This window comes from Suricata suricatta, chromosome 14, assembly GCF_006229205.1.
Source record: "Suricata suricatta isolate VVHF042 chromosome 14, meerkat_22Aug2017_6uvM2_HiC, whole genome shotgun sequence".
Classification (NCBI taxonomy): domain Eukaryota; kingdom Metazoa; phylum Chordata; class Mammalia; order Carnivora; family Herpestidae; genus Suricata; species Suricata suricatta.
In genome coordinates, this window is record NC_043713.1 from 16,535,751 (window position 1) to 16,556,719 (window position 20,969).

At 48.4% G+C, this 20,969-nt stretch overlaps 1 protein-coding gene across 9 annotated transcripts in view; it reads right to left on the reverse strand.

Moving 5' to 3' along the window:
* Positions 1 to 15,023: 15,023 nt before the first annotated feature.
* Positions 15,024 to 20,969, reverse strand: part of NEDD4L (NEDD4 like E3 ubiquitin protein ligase) — a 334,157-nt gene continuing 328,211 nt past the window's right edge. For all 9 annotated transcript variants that reach the window (XM_029921933.1, XM_029921939.1, XM_029921938.1 and 6 more), the window contains one exon: positions 15,024 to 19,876. In XM_029921933.1, the coding sequence (XP_029777793.1) occupies positions 19,774 to 19,876 (103 nt within the window). In that variant the 3' untranslated portion in view covers positions 15,024 to 19,773. The remainder of the gene's footprint in view (positions 19,877 to 20,969) is intronic.

The window sequence follows — 20,969 nt, forward strand, 5'->3', positions numbered from 1 at the left end:
CCCCCCTCTCTCTCTCTCTCCCTCTCTCTCTCTCTCTCTCTCTCTCTCTCTCTCTCTCTCTCTCTCTCTCTCTCGGCCTCAGACCCTGAAGGCTTTCACTGGGGAGGCTCCATTGGCCTCCTTTCTGCACAGGTAACAGGTGAGGGAGAGTGACAGTGTGACAGTGCTCAGTCACCCTTGCTGTCCTCTCTCTTCAGGAGAGACGGTCTGAAGAGCCAGATCAGGTGCACCTTGGTGTCCGTAATGTCCAAAGCTGGGCCCTCAGGTTATGCCTCTCAGCTTTTGCGACTACATAATCTGATTCACTTGGGGGAGATTTTTAAACTAGCAACGTCTGGACCTCAGCCACAGAGATCCCATTTTGACTCATCAGGGGTGACCCCTGCACACAGTGTCATTTCGGAAGGGAAGAGGGAGGGAGGAAGGAGAAGCCATGAAGGATTCCTTTGGGAGACCATTGAAGGAACGGATGAATCTTGTTATTGGTTTGTCCCCAGGTCCTGGCCCATCGCTGGATACCAGAAAATACTCCCAGGAAGAACCAATAAGAGGCCGAATGGATGGCTGAGAATGTGAACAAGAAAGCTCTGAAGACACGTAAGAGGCTGAATAGCGTGGTGGGCGCTGGGCTTCCGGTGAGCAGGGGGCTCTGCTTGAGGGCCATCATTTGCAAACTGGGTGCTTCTGGGTGAGGAGCCCCCATCCCCCAATCACCTGCAGAGCAAGGGGTTTGGAGCACATCATTTCTAACGTTCCTTCTCTGTTTCAAAACCCTTCTGAGAGGCTGGTTGCTATGCCTACCCATGCATCTGGCTATTTTTGTTGTGCTAGGTGTGATTCCAGTCACCTTGGAATCGGCTTCAGCTAGAGAGCAGTTGTCCTTGAACGAGAAGTCGGGGGCCATCCAAAAGAGGCTGCCTGGTGACGGTTTGTGCAGCGATGACAGACACGATGTTCCAGAACATTTTCTGAGGCCCGTGGCAATTCCATGGTGGGTGGGTGAGGGTGTGGACACACACACACACACATACACACACGCCTGGAGCATTTTTTTCAGTGTGAGCTGTAGGTGTGCTGGTAGAAACGCGGTGCCCCAAGCTGGCTTCAGAGACTTAAAAGTCCAAGTTGACTTTTCTCCTGACCCAACTCCTTTCGGCATTGCCCAACTCTCCAAACACTGCCCGATGGCTGTTTATGTGCAGATGAAGGAAAGCTCTCTGTTGACTTTATTTCCAAACCCTGCCTTTTGGAATTGACACAAGAGGGCAAATGTCTCCAGCTCCGTTCCCCCGTCCAGCTTTCTGGCTCCATCTCCTCAAATAAGCTATTGGAACGGACATCAATAACACAGATAAAAAGCAGGGCAACATGGGCTTTGAACCCCAAGGCCAAAAGGCTTATTGCAAACGGATCAGCTTCTGTCTGTGGCTTCCAGCCCCCAGGGGTGAAAGACCAGAGCTCGTCTCCTTCCTTCCTTGAGACCCTCCCTATGCATGGTTGGGTCTCCATGGGTGGGGGACCCAGCGTGACCTGTACTTCCAGGGATGCTTGCTCAGTGCTCTAGGTGGCCAAAGCCTCAGGTTGGCTGCGGCTGCAAGGGGAAGAGGGCTGTGGCTTGGGACACGTGTCTCCATCAGTGCACAGGCAATATTCTATTCTGGGTAAAGGCACAAACTCTGGAACCAGAGTTCTCCGTCCGTCTCTTATAAGCCCCGTGACCTTAGGTGAGATTTTTCTTAATCCAGTCATCATCTTCCTTTTCCCCTCTGAAAAATGGGAATAATGATGCACCTGCCCAGAAAGGCTGTCTGGAGGATTAAATGTGTTATTTCTAGGGGCACTTGGGTGGTTCAGTCAGTTAAGCATCTGACTCTTAATTTCAGCTCAGATCATGATTTCAAGGTTGGTGGGTTTGAGCCCTGCATCAGATTCTGTGCTGATGGCTCAAAGTCTGCTTGGAATTTTCTCCTCTCTTTGCCCCCCCCCCCCTTCTGCTTATGCACATGCTCTCACCTGTGCGTGTGTGTGCGCTCTCTCTCTCTCAGAATAAATACATTTTTAAAGTGTTTCTTCTTTTTAATGTTTATTTTTGAGAGAGTGACAGAGTGCGAATGGGGGAGGGGCAGAGAGAGAAAGGGAGTCACAGAATCTGAAGCAGGCTCCGAGCTGTCAGCACAGAGCCCGAAGCAGGGATCAAACCTGCCAATGGTGAAATCATGTGCTGGGAACCGTTCTGAACTCCCCAGCTGGGAAAACTCCTTGTGAGGTTAAGGCAGGTTTGCAAGGCCTCCTGCCATCAGATGGTGACTGATATCTATCCCCTACTCAATTGTTTTTGCTTGAGCACCGGCCCCCCAGGCACCTTGTTGACTCATGTTGGAGTGACTTGTCCCCTTATTCTGGCCCTAGAATGCCGATTGCACCTTGTGAAGGAACTTATTGTAGGAACTTCTTTTGTGATTATGGGAGCAAATATTGCATTTCCTGAAATCCTGTTTTTCTTACATTGTCTTGTATTTGAATGCTAAAGATACCTTCCTTCCCCATATGATAAGCATCTAAATTGCTTACATCAATCACTATTGATAAAGGTTATGCATGAATCTTCTATAAATCTATGTTCTGGGAAATTTTTACATATCAAAGAAATTTGTCATCAGAAATCATTGTCTAAGGCAAATGCCACTTCTGTGCTGTGCCCCATACACTTAACCATAAATAGAGCAGAGTCTCAGCTCAGAGAGGCCTGCCTGGTGATCAGAAAGAAACTTGAGGCTCTCTCATTCTCTCTGGCTGACACTGTCCATCCTTCAGGGAACCCTTGACTGACTGGAGTGTGATTCTGGCAATCATGACCTGAGCCGAAGCTGGATGCTTAACTGACTGAACCACCCAGGAGCCCCAAAATGTATTTTGAAAGCAGCCTAGAGCACAGCCTGGCAGAGGGGGTGTCTCGGATAAATTAGTGGGTCTCAAACTTGCACGAATAAGAATCTCCTGGAATGAGTGCAACTGTAAATGGAGTCTGTAGGGCTCCACTTTCTGGGAGGCTTTGGGTGAGGGGTTCTTGGCTTTTACCAGCACCCCCCGCCCCACTGGTCCTGGTTATGCCTGCGTTCCCCAACCAGGCGGCATGCCCCTGACCCTGCTGCCCCTGCGTTGGGCCCTGGCTGCCCTGTGGCCGGAGTTGTCCCAGATGGCTGTCTGGTGTGTGCTGCAAAGTTCTTCCTTTTGACCAGTTGATCCTCTAGATTTCAGCTCAAGCGATCTCTCTTCTAGGAAACCTTCCTTAACCCGACTTTTGGATGTGCTGCCGCGCAGGGGCACGAGCCCTTATTTGCCATTGCCAAATTGTTTTTATAAATGTGAAAACAATCTCAGTGGGCGCAAAAACCTCATTCGATGGCAAAAACCTGGCCTGAACTGACACGAGGCTATTTATAGTCTTTATTTATTCCACTTAGTGTAGATATTTGTGTGCATGGATGTAGAAATATTAATGGATGTGAGGACAGCAAACTGTCGGAGACTGTGGTCCCAGATGCTGGTCACCAGCAGCACTACATAATATATGGGATCTATAATATAGTACTTTTCTAAAGTATCTGTTAAAAAATCTGCATTCCAAAATACATCTGGCCTAAAGAGTTTTGGATTGTGGATCTGCACACCTTTTGCTCTGATTATTGGCTTTCTCCTTTGCCTTGCCACTAAATGAAAATCCTAAGGGCAAATGTTTGGTACAAATAGTGATCACTTAGTATTTCTTTGATGAATGAATGCATGCATGAATGCTTTTTTGCAGGGAAATGGCCTTTCTACACTCTGACATTTCCCACCACTTCTGTGAGATTTGTGGTAGGGTTTGAAAAATTAATTTCACATGGCTCTTTGCTTCTTCCTCCTTGGGACCAGGACTGTAATCGGGTTGTCTGTCCCCAGGTTGGGAAGGGTAGGGCCTGGGAAGAATGTGTTTCAAAGAGCTAGACTCTTCCATTCTCCATCTTTTTGAATAGGGTTTTGAAAAAGAGGGAGTATTTCTGGGGCATTGGTACATCTTTAATAGAAGAATCATCCAAGACTGAGGAGGATGAGTTAAAGGCTTCACTCCTGAGATTCTCTTTTCCTTGTTCCCCAAAGGGAAAGCTCTACCCACATAATATGAAGAGGATACACCATCAGACCCACTGCTCTAGGCTTCATAAAGGCCAAGAACTCCAGGGCAGGAAAGTAGGACAGACGCTTTGGCAGCACCCAACTGAGTTATTAGACAAAGAGAGGATGAGGAGGCCCAGACAGAGTGGTGACAGATCTGGCTCTCGGTGTCCACAAGTTAAAGCACACAGGCCTTTGGGATATGTTGTGACAAGGAGGGACCACGGTCACATTCGAAGTAAAGAAAAATGGGATACTTATTAGATAATTTAAGTCTAAATCTCACATTGGTCCAAATTGCCTATGACCATGTGCAGAGGTTGTAAACTCACACGCTGACCTGGGCCGGGCAGCTAATAGGTAACGAACTAAGTGGGCCAGAGGCAGTACAATAAGGGGTGGAGGGGAGTGTGGCCAACTGGAAGGTTTTGGCTCCTATTCAGCTCCCGTCCATTGATGACAGGATTTCTACTTTCTCAAGAGAAATTGGGAAACCTGATTTTTGGGTGAACTGTTCCTCTTAAGAAAATCCTGGGAAGGCCAAGTAAAGTTCATGGGCAATCAAGTGATGGCCCACCCATCACCATTTTGCAATGTTTGTTTCCATCCATCCTGGGTGCCGTTTCTCAGGGAAGTCATGGGATCCTAGCGAAGTCAGCTTGTGAATTCCTAAAGTTTTCTGATCATTCTGGAGGCTGTTATTCTCCTCTGCAGCTTCGCACTCTCACACCTCCTTTTCCAAACACAAGGTCATCTTACCCGTGCCCTCGGTCAGCAGCCAAAGGAGACCTCTAAGAAGCCAGCAGAAGTCACTCGCTAGGCACCTGAGATGCCTGCAGGCCACCAAGGAAAGGGCCATCTCTCGAGAACTACACACAGTGTTGCTTATGCAATAAGACTTCAAGATTGTGTCTGAAAGGTTGGGAAGCAGAGCAAAAAAGCAACATGTTCATTTCCTATGGTTTTAGGCAACCGGAGGCCAAGGCAGCAAGACTCTTAGTGGACCATTTTCTGGTTTCAGTCTTTTGTTGACCATCTCCTTGTTTCCTCTCCTGTTCTCCTGCCAGAGACCCCAAATGCCTTTTTTTTTTTTTAACAGACAATCAGCTGGGTCCCTCTTCAGGGTAATGAGGCAGAAGACGCTCATAAGCCTGGCCAACATTCGGGGTGGACAGAGGCAGGAAACGATGAGCATCCTCAAAACTGGAATCCACAGAACCTCCAAGCTCACTGTCACCAGAAGCTCCACACCACCCCTCAGACCCCTGTCCAGCTCATTTTATGCCAGCTTTCTTGAGCATTCAAGGTATGGAGAATGTGGATAAGACCCTACACTACCAGGTTACTTATGCTGATGTGTAGGAAGGAGACCGTTGCACAAGCACAACAAGGGGCAGAAAGGGACCAGGAAGGATGGGTCTTCGTTTGGTAGGGGCACCAGGAAGGGCTTTGCAGATGAAGCGACATCGGAACTGGCTCTGAGGTTTGGGTAGAGCCGGATGTGTGGGAGGGTCACTCCTAGAGAGAACAGTGTGAACAAAGGCGGGAGGGGAGGAGTGCCAGGGGTGGGTGGGGAGATGCTCTCTGGGAGTGAAGAGGGGGGCAGGAAGGGAATGTGAGTCTGGAGCCTGACCCTGGCTTGGAGTGCTTGGCTGAGGAGTCGAGATCATCATGGGGGAGCCCTGGCGGCTGTTGAAGGATTTCTGTGGGGGGCACCGTGACCGGTGCTGGGCTCTGTGTGAACTGGACTGGGAACTGGGAATGGGGCGAGGAGAAAAAGGGGTGTGCAGTCAGGAGGTTTCTGTCCTCACTGGGAGAGGAGTTTCCGAGCCTGGGAAGGTGGAGGTGAGGGTGTTTGCACCCCCATGAGCTGGTAAGGGTGTTCCTGCCATCCTCTGCCTCTCCCCCTTTTCTCCAGCCCTGACTCTGGTCAGGCCTTTGCCCCTGGTTCTGCCAGAGCTTCTGCTGTGAGATCAGCAGTGGTGCCCTGATGGCCACTTCCAGCGGTCACGCCTCAGCCGCATCTTGTGGATCTTGAAACAATTACAGAGATCCCTCTACTCACGACAGAATTACCTTCTGATAAACAGCGTGAGTTGAGAATATCATTAAGTCAAAAATGCATGACTATCCCTGACCTATAGGACATCAGAGCTTGGCCCGGCCTCCCTCCCCCGTGCTCCGAACACTGACACGAGCCTGCAGTTTGAGAATCAGGTGTTGATGGTCTCTGTGTGATGTACCGACCCTGGCGCTGCGGGTGAGGAACAGGACGCTGTGTGGGCACAGATGGTTGTCTGTGTGTCGTTCATTGACCCTTGTGCTCGCTGGCTGACCAGGAGCCAGGTCGCTGCCCCCCACCCAGTGTTACTGAAGAGGCCACCGCATGTCACTGGCCCTGGGGCATGATCGATTTTCAAACTTCCAAGAATGGTTTCTACTGAAGGCCTGACCCTTTTGCACCCTCGTAAGGTTAAAATATTAGTTGAACCACAGAAAGTCGGGACTGGCTGTAATGGACACACACGGTCTCCCCACCTTCATAAATAAGTTCTCCTCTCCCTGCTTCCAGTTTTCCTCCCACCTTCTGGCCTCTCCATTCCTGATGGTCCCACCTTCCTATCCTGGGACCCTCCTTTGCAATGGCTCTGACGGGTTTTGAATTCCATAGACATGCTGATGGCATTTATGTGGATATTTCCAGCCTGGACCCCTTTCTAAACTTCTGTGTTCAACTTGAACTCTTCCGTGGGATGTCTAACAGATGTCTCATGTTAGTATATTGCAAAAGGGACTCGACCTTACTCCCTGATCCTGCTTAGTCTTTGTGTTTCTGTTCCTCTGTCCCCACATGCTCTTTCCCAAGTAGTCACATGGCTCACTCTCTCACCTCCTTGAGGTCTTCACCTTGACCCACCCCGTCTAGATCTGGACCCTTCCATGCTGCCTTAATCCTCCTTCTTGCTTTCCTTTCTTGCCTTCATCAACACTTAAGGCAACATACCTTTTATTTATGTAAATGTTTCCTGTTTGTTTGCCTTCCCTAGAAGATGTATTTCCTGATGGAAAGTATTTTTGTCTTGTTTTGCATTGAATTACTATATTCTCCCCCCTGCCCCCCAAGTACGTGGTACATGGCAGCCACTCAGTGCATGTTTGCTGAATGAATGAGTGAATGGAAAACTGAACTTTGTCCCTCTTTGGACTTGGGGAGCAAAGCTGTGTGGAAGGTCAAAGATGAAGTTTCAATGTGGATGCCTGGAAGACAGCAGGGTACGGTTCCCAGAAACTCAGGAACAAGGGAGACGTTTGAGAGTAGTGTGAGTTTAGACTGGGCAATGTTGAGATTTTCGACGTGAGAGTTGAGGGCTCTGGGACAGGCTGGGGGAGGAGTGGATTTGGTCATTGGCCACACAGAGGTGATGACATTAAGCCATAAGAGGAGGAGGAGGAGGGGAAGGAGGTGGATGGGGTATGTGGCGGGGGGGGGGGGAGAAAGAGAGAACCAAGAAAAAATTATTGGGGAGCATCATTTAGGGGAGGAGAAAAACTAGTAGGAATAGTTGGAGAGGGAGAGTATAGTCAGGTGAAATGTCATGGAAATCAAAGAGCCTTTGAAGAAAGGGCTGCTAGCGTTGGACACTGAACAATGGGGAAGAATGAAGACGGGGGAAAGGTTGAGAGAAGTGGCCACCCAGAGATCTGCTGTCTGGTTGCCCAAATTTCCCGGATGGCCTGAGCCCCAGGCAGGACTACAGTGGGAATGGGTGGAAATTTTGCACATAGCAGAGCGATCCAGTAAGAGCTTTGCTGGAGGCAGGCTGACAAGAGTGCAGGTTGGCTGGGAAGGGGAGAGAACTGAAGAGGACATGTTCTATGGCACAAAAACAGACACATAGACTGATGGAATAGCATAGAGAGCCCAGAACTGGACCCACAAGTGTATGGCCAATTAATCTTTGACAAAGCAGGAAAGAGTATCTGATGGGGGGGAAAAAGACAGCTTCTTTAACAGGTGGTGCTGGGAGAACTGGACAGCAACATGCAGAAGAATGAAACTAGATCACTTTCTTACACCATTCACAAAAATAAACTCAAAATGGATGAAGGACCTGAATGTGAGACAGGAAACCATCAAAATCCTACAGGAGAAAGCAGGAAACAGCCTCCTTGACCTCAGCCACAGCAATTTCCTACTCGACACATCCCCAAAGGCAAGGGAATCAGGTGCAGAAATGAACCTCATCAAGTCAAAAAGTTTCTGCACTGCAAAGGAAACAATAAAACTAATAGGCAACTGACGGAATGGGAAATGATATTTGCAAATGATATATAGGATGAAGGGCTAGTACCCAAAATCTATAAGGAACTCACCAGACTCCACACCCCAAAAAAGCAAATAACCCAGTGAAGACACTTCTCCAAGGAGGACATCCAGATGGCCAACAGGCACATGAAACGATGCTCAGCATCACTCATCATCAGGGAAACACAAATCAAAACCACACTGAGATACCACCTCATGCTGGTCAGAGTGGCTAAAATGAACAAATCAGGAGACTACAGATGCTGGTGAGGATGGGGAGAGACAGGCACACTTCTACACTGCTGGTGGGAATGTAAACTGGTGCAGCCGCTCTGGAAAACAGTGTGGAGGTTCCTCAAAAAATTAACAGAACTCCCCTATGACCCAGCAATAGCACTGCTGGGGATTTATTCAAGGGATGCAGGAGTGATGATGCATAGGGGTGCATGTACCCCAATGTTCATAGCAGCACTTTCAACAATAGCCAAATCATGGAAAGAGTCTATATCTCCAACAACTGACAAACGGATCAAGAAGATGTGGTTTATATATACAATGAAATACTATGTGGCAATGAGACAGAATGAAATCTGCCATTTGTAGCAACGTGGATGGGCTTTTAGGGTGTCATGCTAAGTGAAATAAGTCAGGTAGAGAAAGACAGATACTGTAAGTTTTCACTCATACGTGGAACAGGAGAAACTTAACAAAGGACCATGGGGGAGGAGAAGGGGAAAAAAATAGTTAATGAGAGGGAGGGAGGCAAACAATAGAGTCTTAAATACTGAGAACAAACTGAGGGCTGATGGAGGTGGGGGAGAGGGGAGGGGGGTGATGGGCATGGACGAGGGCACTTGTGGGGATGAGCACTGGGTGTTACGTGGAAACTAACTTGACAATAAACTATATTAAAATATATATATATATAAAGAGGACACATTCTAGAAGGATAATTCAGCCCTCCCGACTCAGGGAGTTCTGGAAGCTAACTTAAGGGCTGGTGGCTTCAGTGTTTAATGTGTAGAGCAAGAACATGACTGGCCTGGGGTCGTTGGGTTTCTCAGACCATCAAGTTGGGTGACCATCGCCCTTCCCACGTCCCCAGCACTGGGTATTTCCCAATGCCGGGGCTCTCCAGCTTCCACAGCTAATATTTGTCTGCTATTGATCTGGTCGCCAGCCTGTTACTTTTTAACTGGAGTCCAGGGTTCAAAGGCCTGACTTTTGTTTAAACACTCATTACGTTGGGGAGGGCATGTCCCCCTGATAATCTCAACTGATGAACAAGCAAGGATCTTCTAAGTCAATACAGACAGCAGAGAAGGCAAGAGAGCGGGGGGGACAGAGCGGGGGAGGGTTGGGGGTTGGAGATGGGTGGGAAGACCCTATTGGCTGAGGAGCCTTAGATTTTGTAAGAGAGCTAAATAGCTAGTACTGGAAAGGCCCACCCCAAACCCTAACTTTTATCACAAGTGATAGTAAATACATTATAAGAAACTTTTTATCAAATAGACACTCCTTAAAAAACAGAACATCCCGGTGCTCCATCAAACCCTTCTTGGGGATGGAGAACCCAGACCTCCGTCTCCGGTCCCTCATGGCCCTTCAACTCGGTTGGACAAAGAGATGTTTGTCTTGCCCCAGAAGGTATCTGGAAAATACACATTTGCTTTCAAGGGTGGAGAGCGCTCTGTCCTGAGCGCAGGTGGAGAGACAATGTGGCTTCCTTTGGGGGCCTGGGGTTGGGGCTGTTCCTGAGAACAGGCTGGCTTTTCAGCGGAGTGCTCCTTAGACACAATGACTTTCGTGGCCTGAAGCTGGCGCCTGCCCTCAAAAACCCTCCTCTACTCACTTGGCTGATGCCTGAATGCCATCCTTTCAATCTTTATTCCTTGTAGGTTAAGCCAAGTGTCGCCTTTGGAATTGCTTAAAATGAAAATACTTCTGGAAGAGGTCATGCCTTTGGTCTTATCAATCATTTACATCTTAGTGGAAAGTGTATTGGCTCTTCCCTCAGGAGGTTTGGCAGAGGGGAGGCAGATGGGCAGGAGAGTGCAGTGGCCGAATGGTGGCTTGTAGCCAGTCTGGGCTCAGCTCAGCGCTCTGCAAGTCTCTTAGCCTCTCTGGCTCTTTCCTCATGTGCAACTCGGGCCTGCGGATTCCAGCCGCATGAGGCTGATGTCGCGATCCGTGGTACATGCCAGCAGTGCTGTCCTAAGGGAGGCCACTTAGGGCTCCAAGAGCTTGGCAAGGCCGCCATTCCACGGGGAAATTCACTCTGCAAAGGCATGCTGGAGGCAGAAGATACACGAGGGCAGCTCCTGGCTTCTTGTTCCCAGGTGCCTTCACCTTTCCTCTGGGCACTGCCAGAGATTTCCCAGCCTCCCTTGCGGCGGGCAAGTGGGGATAGCCCCCCTCCAGACCCGGCTCTCCTGCAGTCCTCCAACCTCTGCCTGGACGGGATGCCCCAAGGGAGGGTGGACCCACGAGGGACGGTGCCTGAGTTCCTGGGGGCCTTCCGTCCCCTCTAACCTACACAGGGCCATGGAGATGAGCCTTTATCATCGTGAGCCCCACGTGGGGGTTCCTTGTAACAGCATTAACTTGCCCTGACCAGACTCTTGTCTTCTTCTTTCTTCAGGACGCCTTCTTGAGGAGGGAGGCCAGGGAGCTGGGGAGCAGTCCAGACCGCCCTCTCCATCTGGAGCCACTGACGAGTGACCGCAGCCCGAAGTGCCTGGACTTCAACCTGTAAGTTCAAGATGGCCGCTGCACGTAAACGACAGGCTCGAACATCCTAACAGGGGATTGCGTCTATTTGAAAAGTGGAGATTTTCTTGTCATATATGAAACGGGGGATACTATTTGGATATTAAACTATTGTCCTTTTCATCCATGATGACCTATGGCTTCCCACCCATTGGCTTAATGGGTTTTATGGTTCTCGGGCAGTGTAGATGCCAGCTAGAATTTAAAAAGTCATCGTAATAAATCACATGGTTCTATTTCTATGAGATTCAGGAACAGGTGAAAGTAATCTATGGTGGAAAAAATTCAGAGCAGCTTTTACTGGGGGCTGGGGGGAAGGCACAGGAGTAGACACTGACCAGGAGGAAGCATCAAAGAACATTCTGGGGCAGTGAGAATCCGGGTTACACGGTGGACACCTTTGTCAAAACTCAGTGAATGTACATGTAAGATTAATTTCATTGTATTGGAATTTTACCTCTGTTAAAAAGGAGACAGCATCTTCAGAATGGAGTCACTTGTGCCAAGACTTAATACCTGACTGAACTGCAGTCTCATCCCTGCTCCGCACCCCAGGAATGTGACCTTTAACCTCCTAACCTGGAACTTCCTGGTCAGCACTGGAGGTAATTCACCAAGCGATCCCTTGTCTTCCCCTTAGGAGGGTAACTTGCCTGACACAATGCATTCTTTGCTAGTAATGTCCTTTTCCCCATCCTCCTTCTGTCTTTAAAAACCTCCCGTTTTGTATTGCTCCTTGGAGCTCTTTCTCTTTGTGAGATTGGATGCTGCCCGATTCATGAGTCAGTTAGTAAGGCCAATTACATCTCCAAATTCCTCAGAAGGAAAAAAAAATCTAAATGATAAAATCTAGTTAATGATAGAGGTGCCTGGGTGGCTCAGTCCGTTGAGCGTTCGGCTTCAGCTCAGGTCATGATCTAGCAGTTAGTGGGTTCGAGTCCTGAGTTGGGCTCTGCGCTGACAGCTAGCTCAGAGCCTGGAGGCTGTCTTCTGATTCTGTGTCTCCCTCTCTCTCTGACCCTCCCCTGCTCATGCTGTCTCTCTCTCGAAAATAAATAAAACATTAAAAAAATTTTTAAAAATCTAGTTAATGATAGGCCTGCTGAAGGATTGGGGGCAGGGAGGCTATGATGCCTGCAGTTTACCCACAGTGCTCCAGTAATCACGATGGATTACGGGATTGGCAGAGAGGAATAGGTTATGGCAAGCAGAGCAAAATGTCACGGCAGAACTATGGGGTGGGGATACCGGGGTTCACTAGACAATTCTTTCAACTTTTCTGAATGTTTTCATAATGAAGTGTTGGAGGGGAAAAAAGTTGTGCTTTGGGATTCAAGGCTGATAGTCCTTAGTAGAAAGGAAAATGGCATTATCAGGCTCTGCCTAGGGGCAGATTTTTGTCCATTTTTTAAAAAGTTCATTTATTTTGAGATAGAAAAAGCACGAAGGGAAGGGGCAAAGAGGTAGAGAGAGAATTCCAAGCAGGCTCCACGCTCCATGCTCCAGGAGGAGGAGTCCAATATGGGGCTCGATCCCATGAACCACGAGCTGATGACCTGAGCTGCATCGAGAGTTGGACACTCACAATGACTGAGACATCCAGGCACCCTGAGTTTTGTCCTCTCTTACAGCTTCTCTCATCAAGAGCTAAATCTAGAGGATTCATAGCTTCTGCCTTTAGCTTGTATTGTTATTCAGTCTGGCTGAGGCCAGGTAGGATGGAAAACGGTTAATCTCCTATTCTGGGAACTCTCTACAAGGTCCCCGGCAGGAGCACACTTACAAACTACCCCAAAGTAGAACATCCCTTTAACCGGAAGGATGTGCCTCTCTCATATTGCTCATTTCAGTGCTTCATCTGTTTCATGTGGGAAACGAAGGCAAAAGAAAACATTACATTGCCTTACAGTTTTCAACCCATTGACCTGTTCTTGAGTAGGCAGGGACCTTCCTCTCGGAACTCAATCGCCTTGATGTTAATGCTTTGCTAGATGCAAAAGGCAATCTCAGCTTGCCATTATCCCAACCTCCAGGATCCTGTACGTCTTAACGTATGAAAGTTCCTTTGGAAACTTCCTTCAGCTCCCCACCCCCCCCCCGCCCCCGCTCCTAAGATACCTGTCAGCGATCAGCTCCAAGCATATGGCCCCTGATGTACACCTGAAGGGTCTCACGATGCAGCTCTTTCTGCCCAGGGGTCCCCGTGCTTTAACAAATCCACCGTTTTGCACCAAAGAGGTCTCAAAAGTTCTTTCTTGGCCATTTGCTCTGAACGCCAACATTTCCACGTCACGTTCGTCTGGGTGGCGCGCTTGCTGTGTGCGGTGTCCTGTACTGTTTCTAAGCTTACGTGTCTGCAAGTCAGCTCGTCCCTTAGGGAGGAGAAAAAGGCGTTCCTCAAGCACTGGGATGAGGGGAGGCAAAGCAGAAAAGCTTTGGGAGAAGACCGGTTCCCTCGCTCTGCAGTTCTGTCCCCCGTTCCAACAGGGGACAAAGCAACAAGGTGGCAGATCCGGTGATGGGGGCCTCGTCCGTGGGTGAAAGCAGCATGTTTGCTGGGCAGGTGGTCAGAACGGGGTTGGGTTAGAACAGGCAGCTCGGACTTCAAGACGTCACATCTATGGGGCTCTGCAGAGGGGCTGGGCAGGGGTGGGGCTGGGGGAGTTCACCTCTTACCTAGTCTAGCCTGAGGTAGTCCCCAGAAAGGAACCTTCCTTTTCACCAAGTCCCCACCAGAGGAGACAGGTCATGATGGGGTTCTGTGACCTGTATTAGGTCTTCAGTAAACTCACCATCATCAATCTTTTCCTGTCCCAGTCAAGTCCCAGAATCACCTGCGGAGAGTCTGCCGCCTGAGTTCTGTGGGAGTGAATCTACCACTCTGAGACGCGTTCTGTCCGAAGTGAGGGATCTCTAAGTGGTTAGTGTGTGCTTACATCTGGGGACCATGCGGCTGTGGTCCCTTAGAGGCAAACCTTGGGAAGGCGAACTCTTGGATTTCCACCCTGGGCACCGCGGCTCTTATGGGGGTGGTAGGGGGGAGAGGTTCCTGGGACACAGGTGCTCAGTTCAGCGCAGGTAAAGAGCTTACTAACCGAGCAACTGTGTAACTGACATGTGACAACTTCTTCCTCTATTTATCCCACTGCTTGTCTTTTTCTCTAAGAAAGAACAGACGCAAGTTTGGAGGCCCTCCGCACCAGCACCTCCCTCCTTGCCTGTGAGCATCCATCTGGCTGGAGGCGGCAGGCTTTCCCAGCAAGGGGCCATCTGCTGCTAACCAGAAAAGGACTAAATCAAGTCCCGCTTGGATGCTACCTCCTGAGGGGACAGGCTAGGGCCTCAAGAGGTAATTTTTCAGTAAGCTACTGTTTTAACTGGCAATTGACTTGAGATATGGACTTTGACAGCATCTTTCTTCTGAGAACCTCTTTGGGCTTCATTACGGAGGCTTATTAACTCACATTAAATTGAGGGTTGGTTGGTTAAAAGCCAGAGGTAAAATATGCCTTTCTAAGTATGGAGTCCTATGAATTATGGAAGTGTTATACAAAGTCACTAATTCTCAAGTTTAATAACAAGACGACAGATGGCTAAGAATAGATGTGCATTCCAGGGACCGTAATTAAGCCTTCTGCTTTGGGCAGACTTCAATGATTTTTTAAAGGTGTAGAGTTTTGAGGGATATTAAGGGAATGAACACCCTATAAATCTGCAGGCATTTAAACCCCTAAAACAATTAAAACAATGCATTCACCAAAAGCATCAAATCAAATCAGACAACCCATAAAACTGTAGAAAAACGTTCCACCTTCCATAATTCTTTATTAAATATTTGACAAGTTGTATCACTTCTTTACAACGACTTCATTTTGTCACATTACTCGTTTGCTGTGAGGAAAACAATCTACAATTTCTCTTCAGATCTCTTAAAAATGAAAAGCAAAAAGGATTTGTTCTTAAACAAAACTTTTCCAGTGTGTATCAAATTCAACCACATTTTAAAGCTATTCTGATTGTGAAAAGGAGCGCTATGCAGAAGTTGTCTTTAAAAAATTTCGAAGTAGTTTGGTTTTTTAAATCACTGTATCAAATAGTACTTGGCTTTGTCTTAGGAGGTGGGTTTATAATAAAAAGTTACGAAACATGGAGAATTCATTTGGAATGCTTGAAACGCTTCACCTTAAAAGTCACTTTTCTCATGTCTCATTTGGTAATAAATCCTGAATTAAGGAATGACAGCCTGTTAGCATCGTTTTCCTGGGGTTCTCTCAGGCTCCGAGGGTCAGAAATCTCAGGGCACAGCTTGGAGGAAGCTGTCGAAGGACTCAGCTCTCACTCCCTTTCGAAACCAGATTACTCAAGAGAGGTGTAAAAATGCTATACAAATATATACATACATATTTGGACAGCATACATACGTATATACATATCACATAAGTAGTAGTAAAGGAAAAACAGTCACGCAAAGTTAACACGAAGGAAACCGTGACAGTCTAGGTGAAATCAGCCCGAGTAAGAGGGCCACCTGCTCACACAGGAACCCAGAGAGCTGTAGACACAGGGTGCGGCCATCAGCAAGGCTTCCAATCTCCAACACAGCTGAGATGCAGTACATACAGGTCTGTAGCCGATGTTAGATTCCCATCGATACTTAGAAACATAAAACCAACGAACAAGACATGCATCTTAAACATGCGTTGCTTTGCACTTAACACCTTTCACAAAGGATCGATGTCAAATGAGAAGTTTCCTTGGAAATTTTCTTACAGAGAGCTATCCTCTTCCGAAAGAAAACATTCCACAAGTTCATGTCCTAATGCTACGGCGTTGCTTCTGACACGCTGAAATCACGCTGTGGGAGGGGGTGTGTGTACGCAAGTGTACCTACACTGTTTGTTAAGGCTTAAATTAAAGTGGTCCGAAGTATATCACATTTTCTTCCCAGTAGTAAAATCTAAGGTACCAAGTGGGGTTTATTAGGAGTTTTAAAAACGCATCTCAAATCTGAAATTGGCAGTTTTGACAGGATGTATCAGGACACACCCCAGAGCCTGAATGAGACCAAGGCAGTGCTTCATCTCCTGGGGGCCAGGAAGGGAGCAGGCCAGGCAGTTACTCGGCACAGCAGCACCCCCTACTGGCGAGGCAGGAAATGACACCGGACAGCGGTGCCCTCTCCTGGTCAGGACGTGGGTGTGGAGTCAGGAGAAAAGAAACAGGGTGCCTAGCACCGGGGGGAGGGGCTCGAGAATTGATGAACCCATGCTCTCTACAGATTTTGAAAGTTCGGAGGTGAGACACAAGACTTAGGAAAATGCTAGAGTCCAGGGTTAAACAATTAGTAACTGCTGGAGCAATTAGTAATTGGCGGCACATGAACTTCGCTTTCAAGAGAGCCAATCTGGATCTGGCAAGTTCAAAAAGCAATGGTACATGTTTATTTAACAATGTGAGATGTAGAGAGTGGTTCAAATATTTTGCAAATCATCTCAGGATGTGTCACTGCATCCTTATGCGGGAGGCATAATCCGCGTCAGGCGCTTTATAGCATTTGTCATCTGACCATCAGAAATAGCTCATATTCGACCAAAGGGCTTTGTAAACAGAAATTAAAGAAGCATCTTACATTCTGGTGATCTGGTTCAGGGCTGGCTATAGAAAAGTAACAGAAAACCTGTCAAGGTGGAGTACAACCTGAAACCAGACAACTGCCGCATCTCCAGTTCCAGAGGCAGCTGGTGGAAAGGCTGCGCACTATCGCGCGATCAGAAGCAAATCCAGACTTTCCCAACTCGCCTTCAGGCCGACGAGGGCCCGGGATCGAAACCCTGAGAACCATCATGCAGTTGTGCCGGAACTAGCTTCTTAACCTTGTGGCAAAATGACCCATGATAAGGGTGGGTACCTTCTTCAGGGAACTTAAAAAGAAAAACAAAAATCCAGCTATGGAGACCGTGAACTTGGGAGAGGCGCCAGGGCTAAGGGTGACGAGAAGAGGTGGCCCATTCTCCCCGCCAGGGCTGAGGGTTCCGAGGTGCGTTTTTTAACCACCACCTGCGACTGTGCCCTGGAGGTCATCAGGATGAGAAAACCAGATCTAAGACTGTTTTAGACCGAGTGAAACATCAAGAGTTGCTGAGAAGAAGAAACCTTATGTGTGGATTAAAAGTGAAACCAAACAAAAACAAACCCCAAAGCCAGCACTAGTCAGCGGTCACGGACATCCAACAATTAGCGGGGGAGGAACTGAACGTCATTCACAATTACGGCCTTTCAAGTAGTTGGAGGGGTTCATTCTCACCTGCTCCTGGCACAGGGAGGACCTTGGGATGGGGTTTTCTTGCACATTTTTAAGGCTTTGCCTAATTTGTATTTACTGAATATTCTGATTTGAGTATACAGTTCACAAAATGACAGCATCCTAGGTCTTCCCCGAGACAGAGGTTTTCTCCCTTATAATGACATGGTCGATCTCAGAATCTATCCAAGCATTGGCTTTGGCGGGAGTTGTAGAAAGAAAGCCCTCTGGGCTGTGAGGGGGGACACAAAGAGTTTTTTTTTTTTTTTTGCCAGGAAACACTGGTTATGTTGACTGAAGAGGAAAAGAAAATCCCATAGATAAAAATAATAAGCAATGTTGCTTTTTCTAATTACTCAACATCTGAGTTCTCTGATCACTGTTGGATAGTTTTAAATCAAGAGGGAAAGGGAGCCAGTCCTCAGCCCTGCAGAAATCCTCTCTCTGTCAAGACCCCCCCGGCCTCCAAACCTCTTCAGACAGCTCACTTACACCACAGACACTCCTGGTTTCCCATGAGCCACCTGGACTGAGGAACAAGGAATTTCTTACACCAAAAGGTCCTTCTTATGTAACAAATGGGGAAGTCCTAAAACCACAATTTTCTGTCTTATGTATGAGTGGGGCAAGAGATCACATCTCCAGAGTCCCTGCTCACAACAGGGTTTAGGACGACATGGGTTCAAAGACAGCAGGGCTGCTGAAACTGCCACAGGCTTCCTCTCAAAACACCTCGGGATCCGCAACCAACGCTCACAAGCGCCAGAGGATCCCCACAGCGTGGGACCACCAGCTTCTCAGCGCGACTGCGGGGGTGGGGGAGCTCAACTCAAAGAGCTTCTGCTCACTTCTAACCCGGCACGGAACAGACAACACTCAGGCGGTACACGGCATCGGAGCATGCATTGCATCCTGGGTAACAAAACCCGGCCAGACGAAGTGTGCGGTAAATTAACCTTGGTGGCTGAGTAGAAATCACAAAATGATCGGTTGAGGACACGTGTGCAGGCTCAGTTTCACATCCAGGTTTTATACACCAGCAGCCAGATTCACAACCGAGAGACGCTGCACCAGAAAGATGTGTGCAGGGAGAGCAACGAATCATCACATTTAAAGTCTGATTAATTAAAAAAACAACAACAACCCCAAAACATTGACACAACCAGGTCTGACCTCCGGAGAACGTAAAGTGCCTTTTAGAACTGGGGCATCGACAACAAAAATTAGTTACATAGCTACCGTTAGCGAGTCCGTACACACGGGACACGACACAGATCTGGTTTCCACAGTTTCAACTCAAGCAGGTGCCGAGGCTGTCCGAGTGTCTCCACGACACACAGCAAGGAGGAAAAGGTAATAAAGGAACGGCTGTACAACGTCACGGAAGGTGAAGTCACATCTCTTCTGAGAAAGGAGAGTCCGACCCTGCCCAGATGTGTCCTAGCGCATGGATTACTTGCAAGGAATAACGGTGTGATTCCCTGAAGTCAACACCAGATTTGTCACACGCGGTTACGATTCTGCCAGCCCGGAGCTATTATGCTAAATTTGCACACACACGAAAATGTAATATCCAGTTTGTTTTCACTCTCTCGGAGTATGGAGAAAATTATCATGATGTCTAATGGTTTAGTTTCAGTTCTCTCAAAGTACTTGTCTGTAGGTATTTGGACACAAAAATCAGTCTTTCAATTCTAATGAAGTTGGGAGTGGGGAGGGGGTGTCCAAGGACTTCAAAAATAAAAATGTCACGGACATTAAACCTGGTATGAAATTCAAATACAAAAAAATATGCTCACTTTTCCAAGTACACGAGACATCTTTAATTGTAATGAAATAAAGTCTGAAAATCGGTCTAAATCATTTTAAAAAGTAAACATGAGTTGTAATACTATACCTGTAGAGTGATTAATCCCATTCATTGTCATTATAAAGTATGTAAAATATTTATTAAGGGCTTTGCCTACAGAGGCACAACATAAATAGAATGAGTCCTCCTGAAATGTTATTAGTGTACACATCAACCAGTTGAAAATTCGTGGTGGAAAACGCAGGAACGCGACCTGGGACCGGGCTCCCACGCCGGAGCCCACGGGGTCCCGGGCGGAGGCCCCGCGCGGGGGGCCAGGCGCCGGGTGCGGCCGCTCCTCCGCCTCGGCCTCTGCAAAGTCAGGTGTTGGGCAAACGCACAAGTGCAAGAAGGACTCGCTCGATGAACAGCCACCCCGAAGCGGGGGGGCGCTTAATCCACCCCCTCAAATCCTTGAGCGTTTTCCACGGCCATGAGAAGCTTCTCTCGTAAATCTTCAAAGGTTTCATACGGAGGTAAGTCGAGGCGATTAAAGCTGCAAAAGTAACAGAGAGAGCAGGTAAAAAGGCATCCATATCACCCTGCGGTCACGAGGTTTGCCTAACGAGGCATCTGGAATTCCAGCGAGAGGGTGCAGAGGTCTTCACCAGCGATTCTGCTGAACCAACTGAGCCACCCAGGCGCCCCTCTCACCAGCGATTCTGAGTCTCAGCCATAAAGGCCAGCAATGCGGGCCGCCCGGGGGGCTCAGTCGGTTACGTGTTTCCGACTTCGACTCAGGTCACGATCTCACGGTTCTTGGGTTCGAGCCCCGTGCTGGGCTCTGTGCTGACGGCTCAGAGCCTGGAGCCTGCTTCGGATTCTGTGTCGCCCTCTCTCTATCTGCCCCTCCCACACTTGTGCTCGCTTGCTCTCAAAAATAAATAAACTTAAAAAAAAAAAAAAAAAAAGGCCAGCAATGAATCTGCACCAAAGAGGCGACAGAACCTACGAAGGAGAGAAAGGAATTTTCTGAGGTCACTGACATCCTCGCTGAGTTCCAAACCTTTGAACCCAAAGAACTTACATGTCAGGGATGCACCAGGGGTGAGTCTCCTTCGTACTCTCTAGCATATCCTACACTAGCTCCCACGCTAAGTGCTTTTCCTGATAAAACGCATGTTTTCATCACAGCTCTGGCGGCTAATGGCTTCTCCAGATGCAGGTCCTGGAGCACAGAGAGGCGGAGGCAAAGGGTCCCAGCTCTCATTGCCAGGAAACCGGGCTCTTGGCATCTTCTGAATTCCGATGCTAAGCTGCCTGCTCAAAGCAAAGTCGAGCAAGTAACCCATGTATGGAGCGGAAAGCTGTGTTTACAAAAAGCCTCCAAGGATCTGGAGGCTTCAGCTGGGGTGTTAAAATCAGCCTGGTGACAGGGACGCCTTCCGAGAGGCAGAGGACTGGTCTGTGAGGGCAGGTTCAGACGCCGGCTCTGCTACGTGCCGGCCGCGTGCCCTTGGGCAGCTACCTTCTCGGAGTCTGTTCGTCCGCTTTTCTATGAAATGGGGACATTGCCCTCAGGATGCCAGGAAGGTCACACCAGAACACGCGTTAAGGTGCTCCGTGTCCCGAGCAGGGGCCCAAAAAGG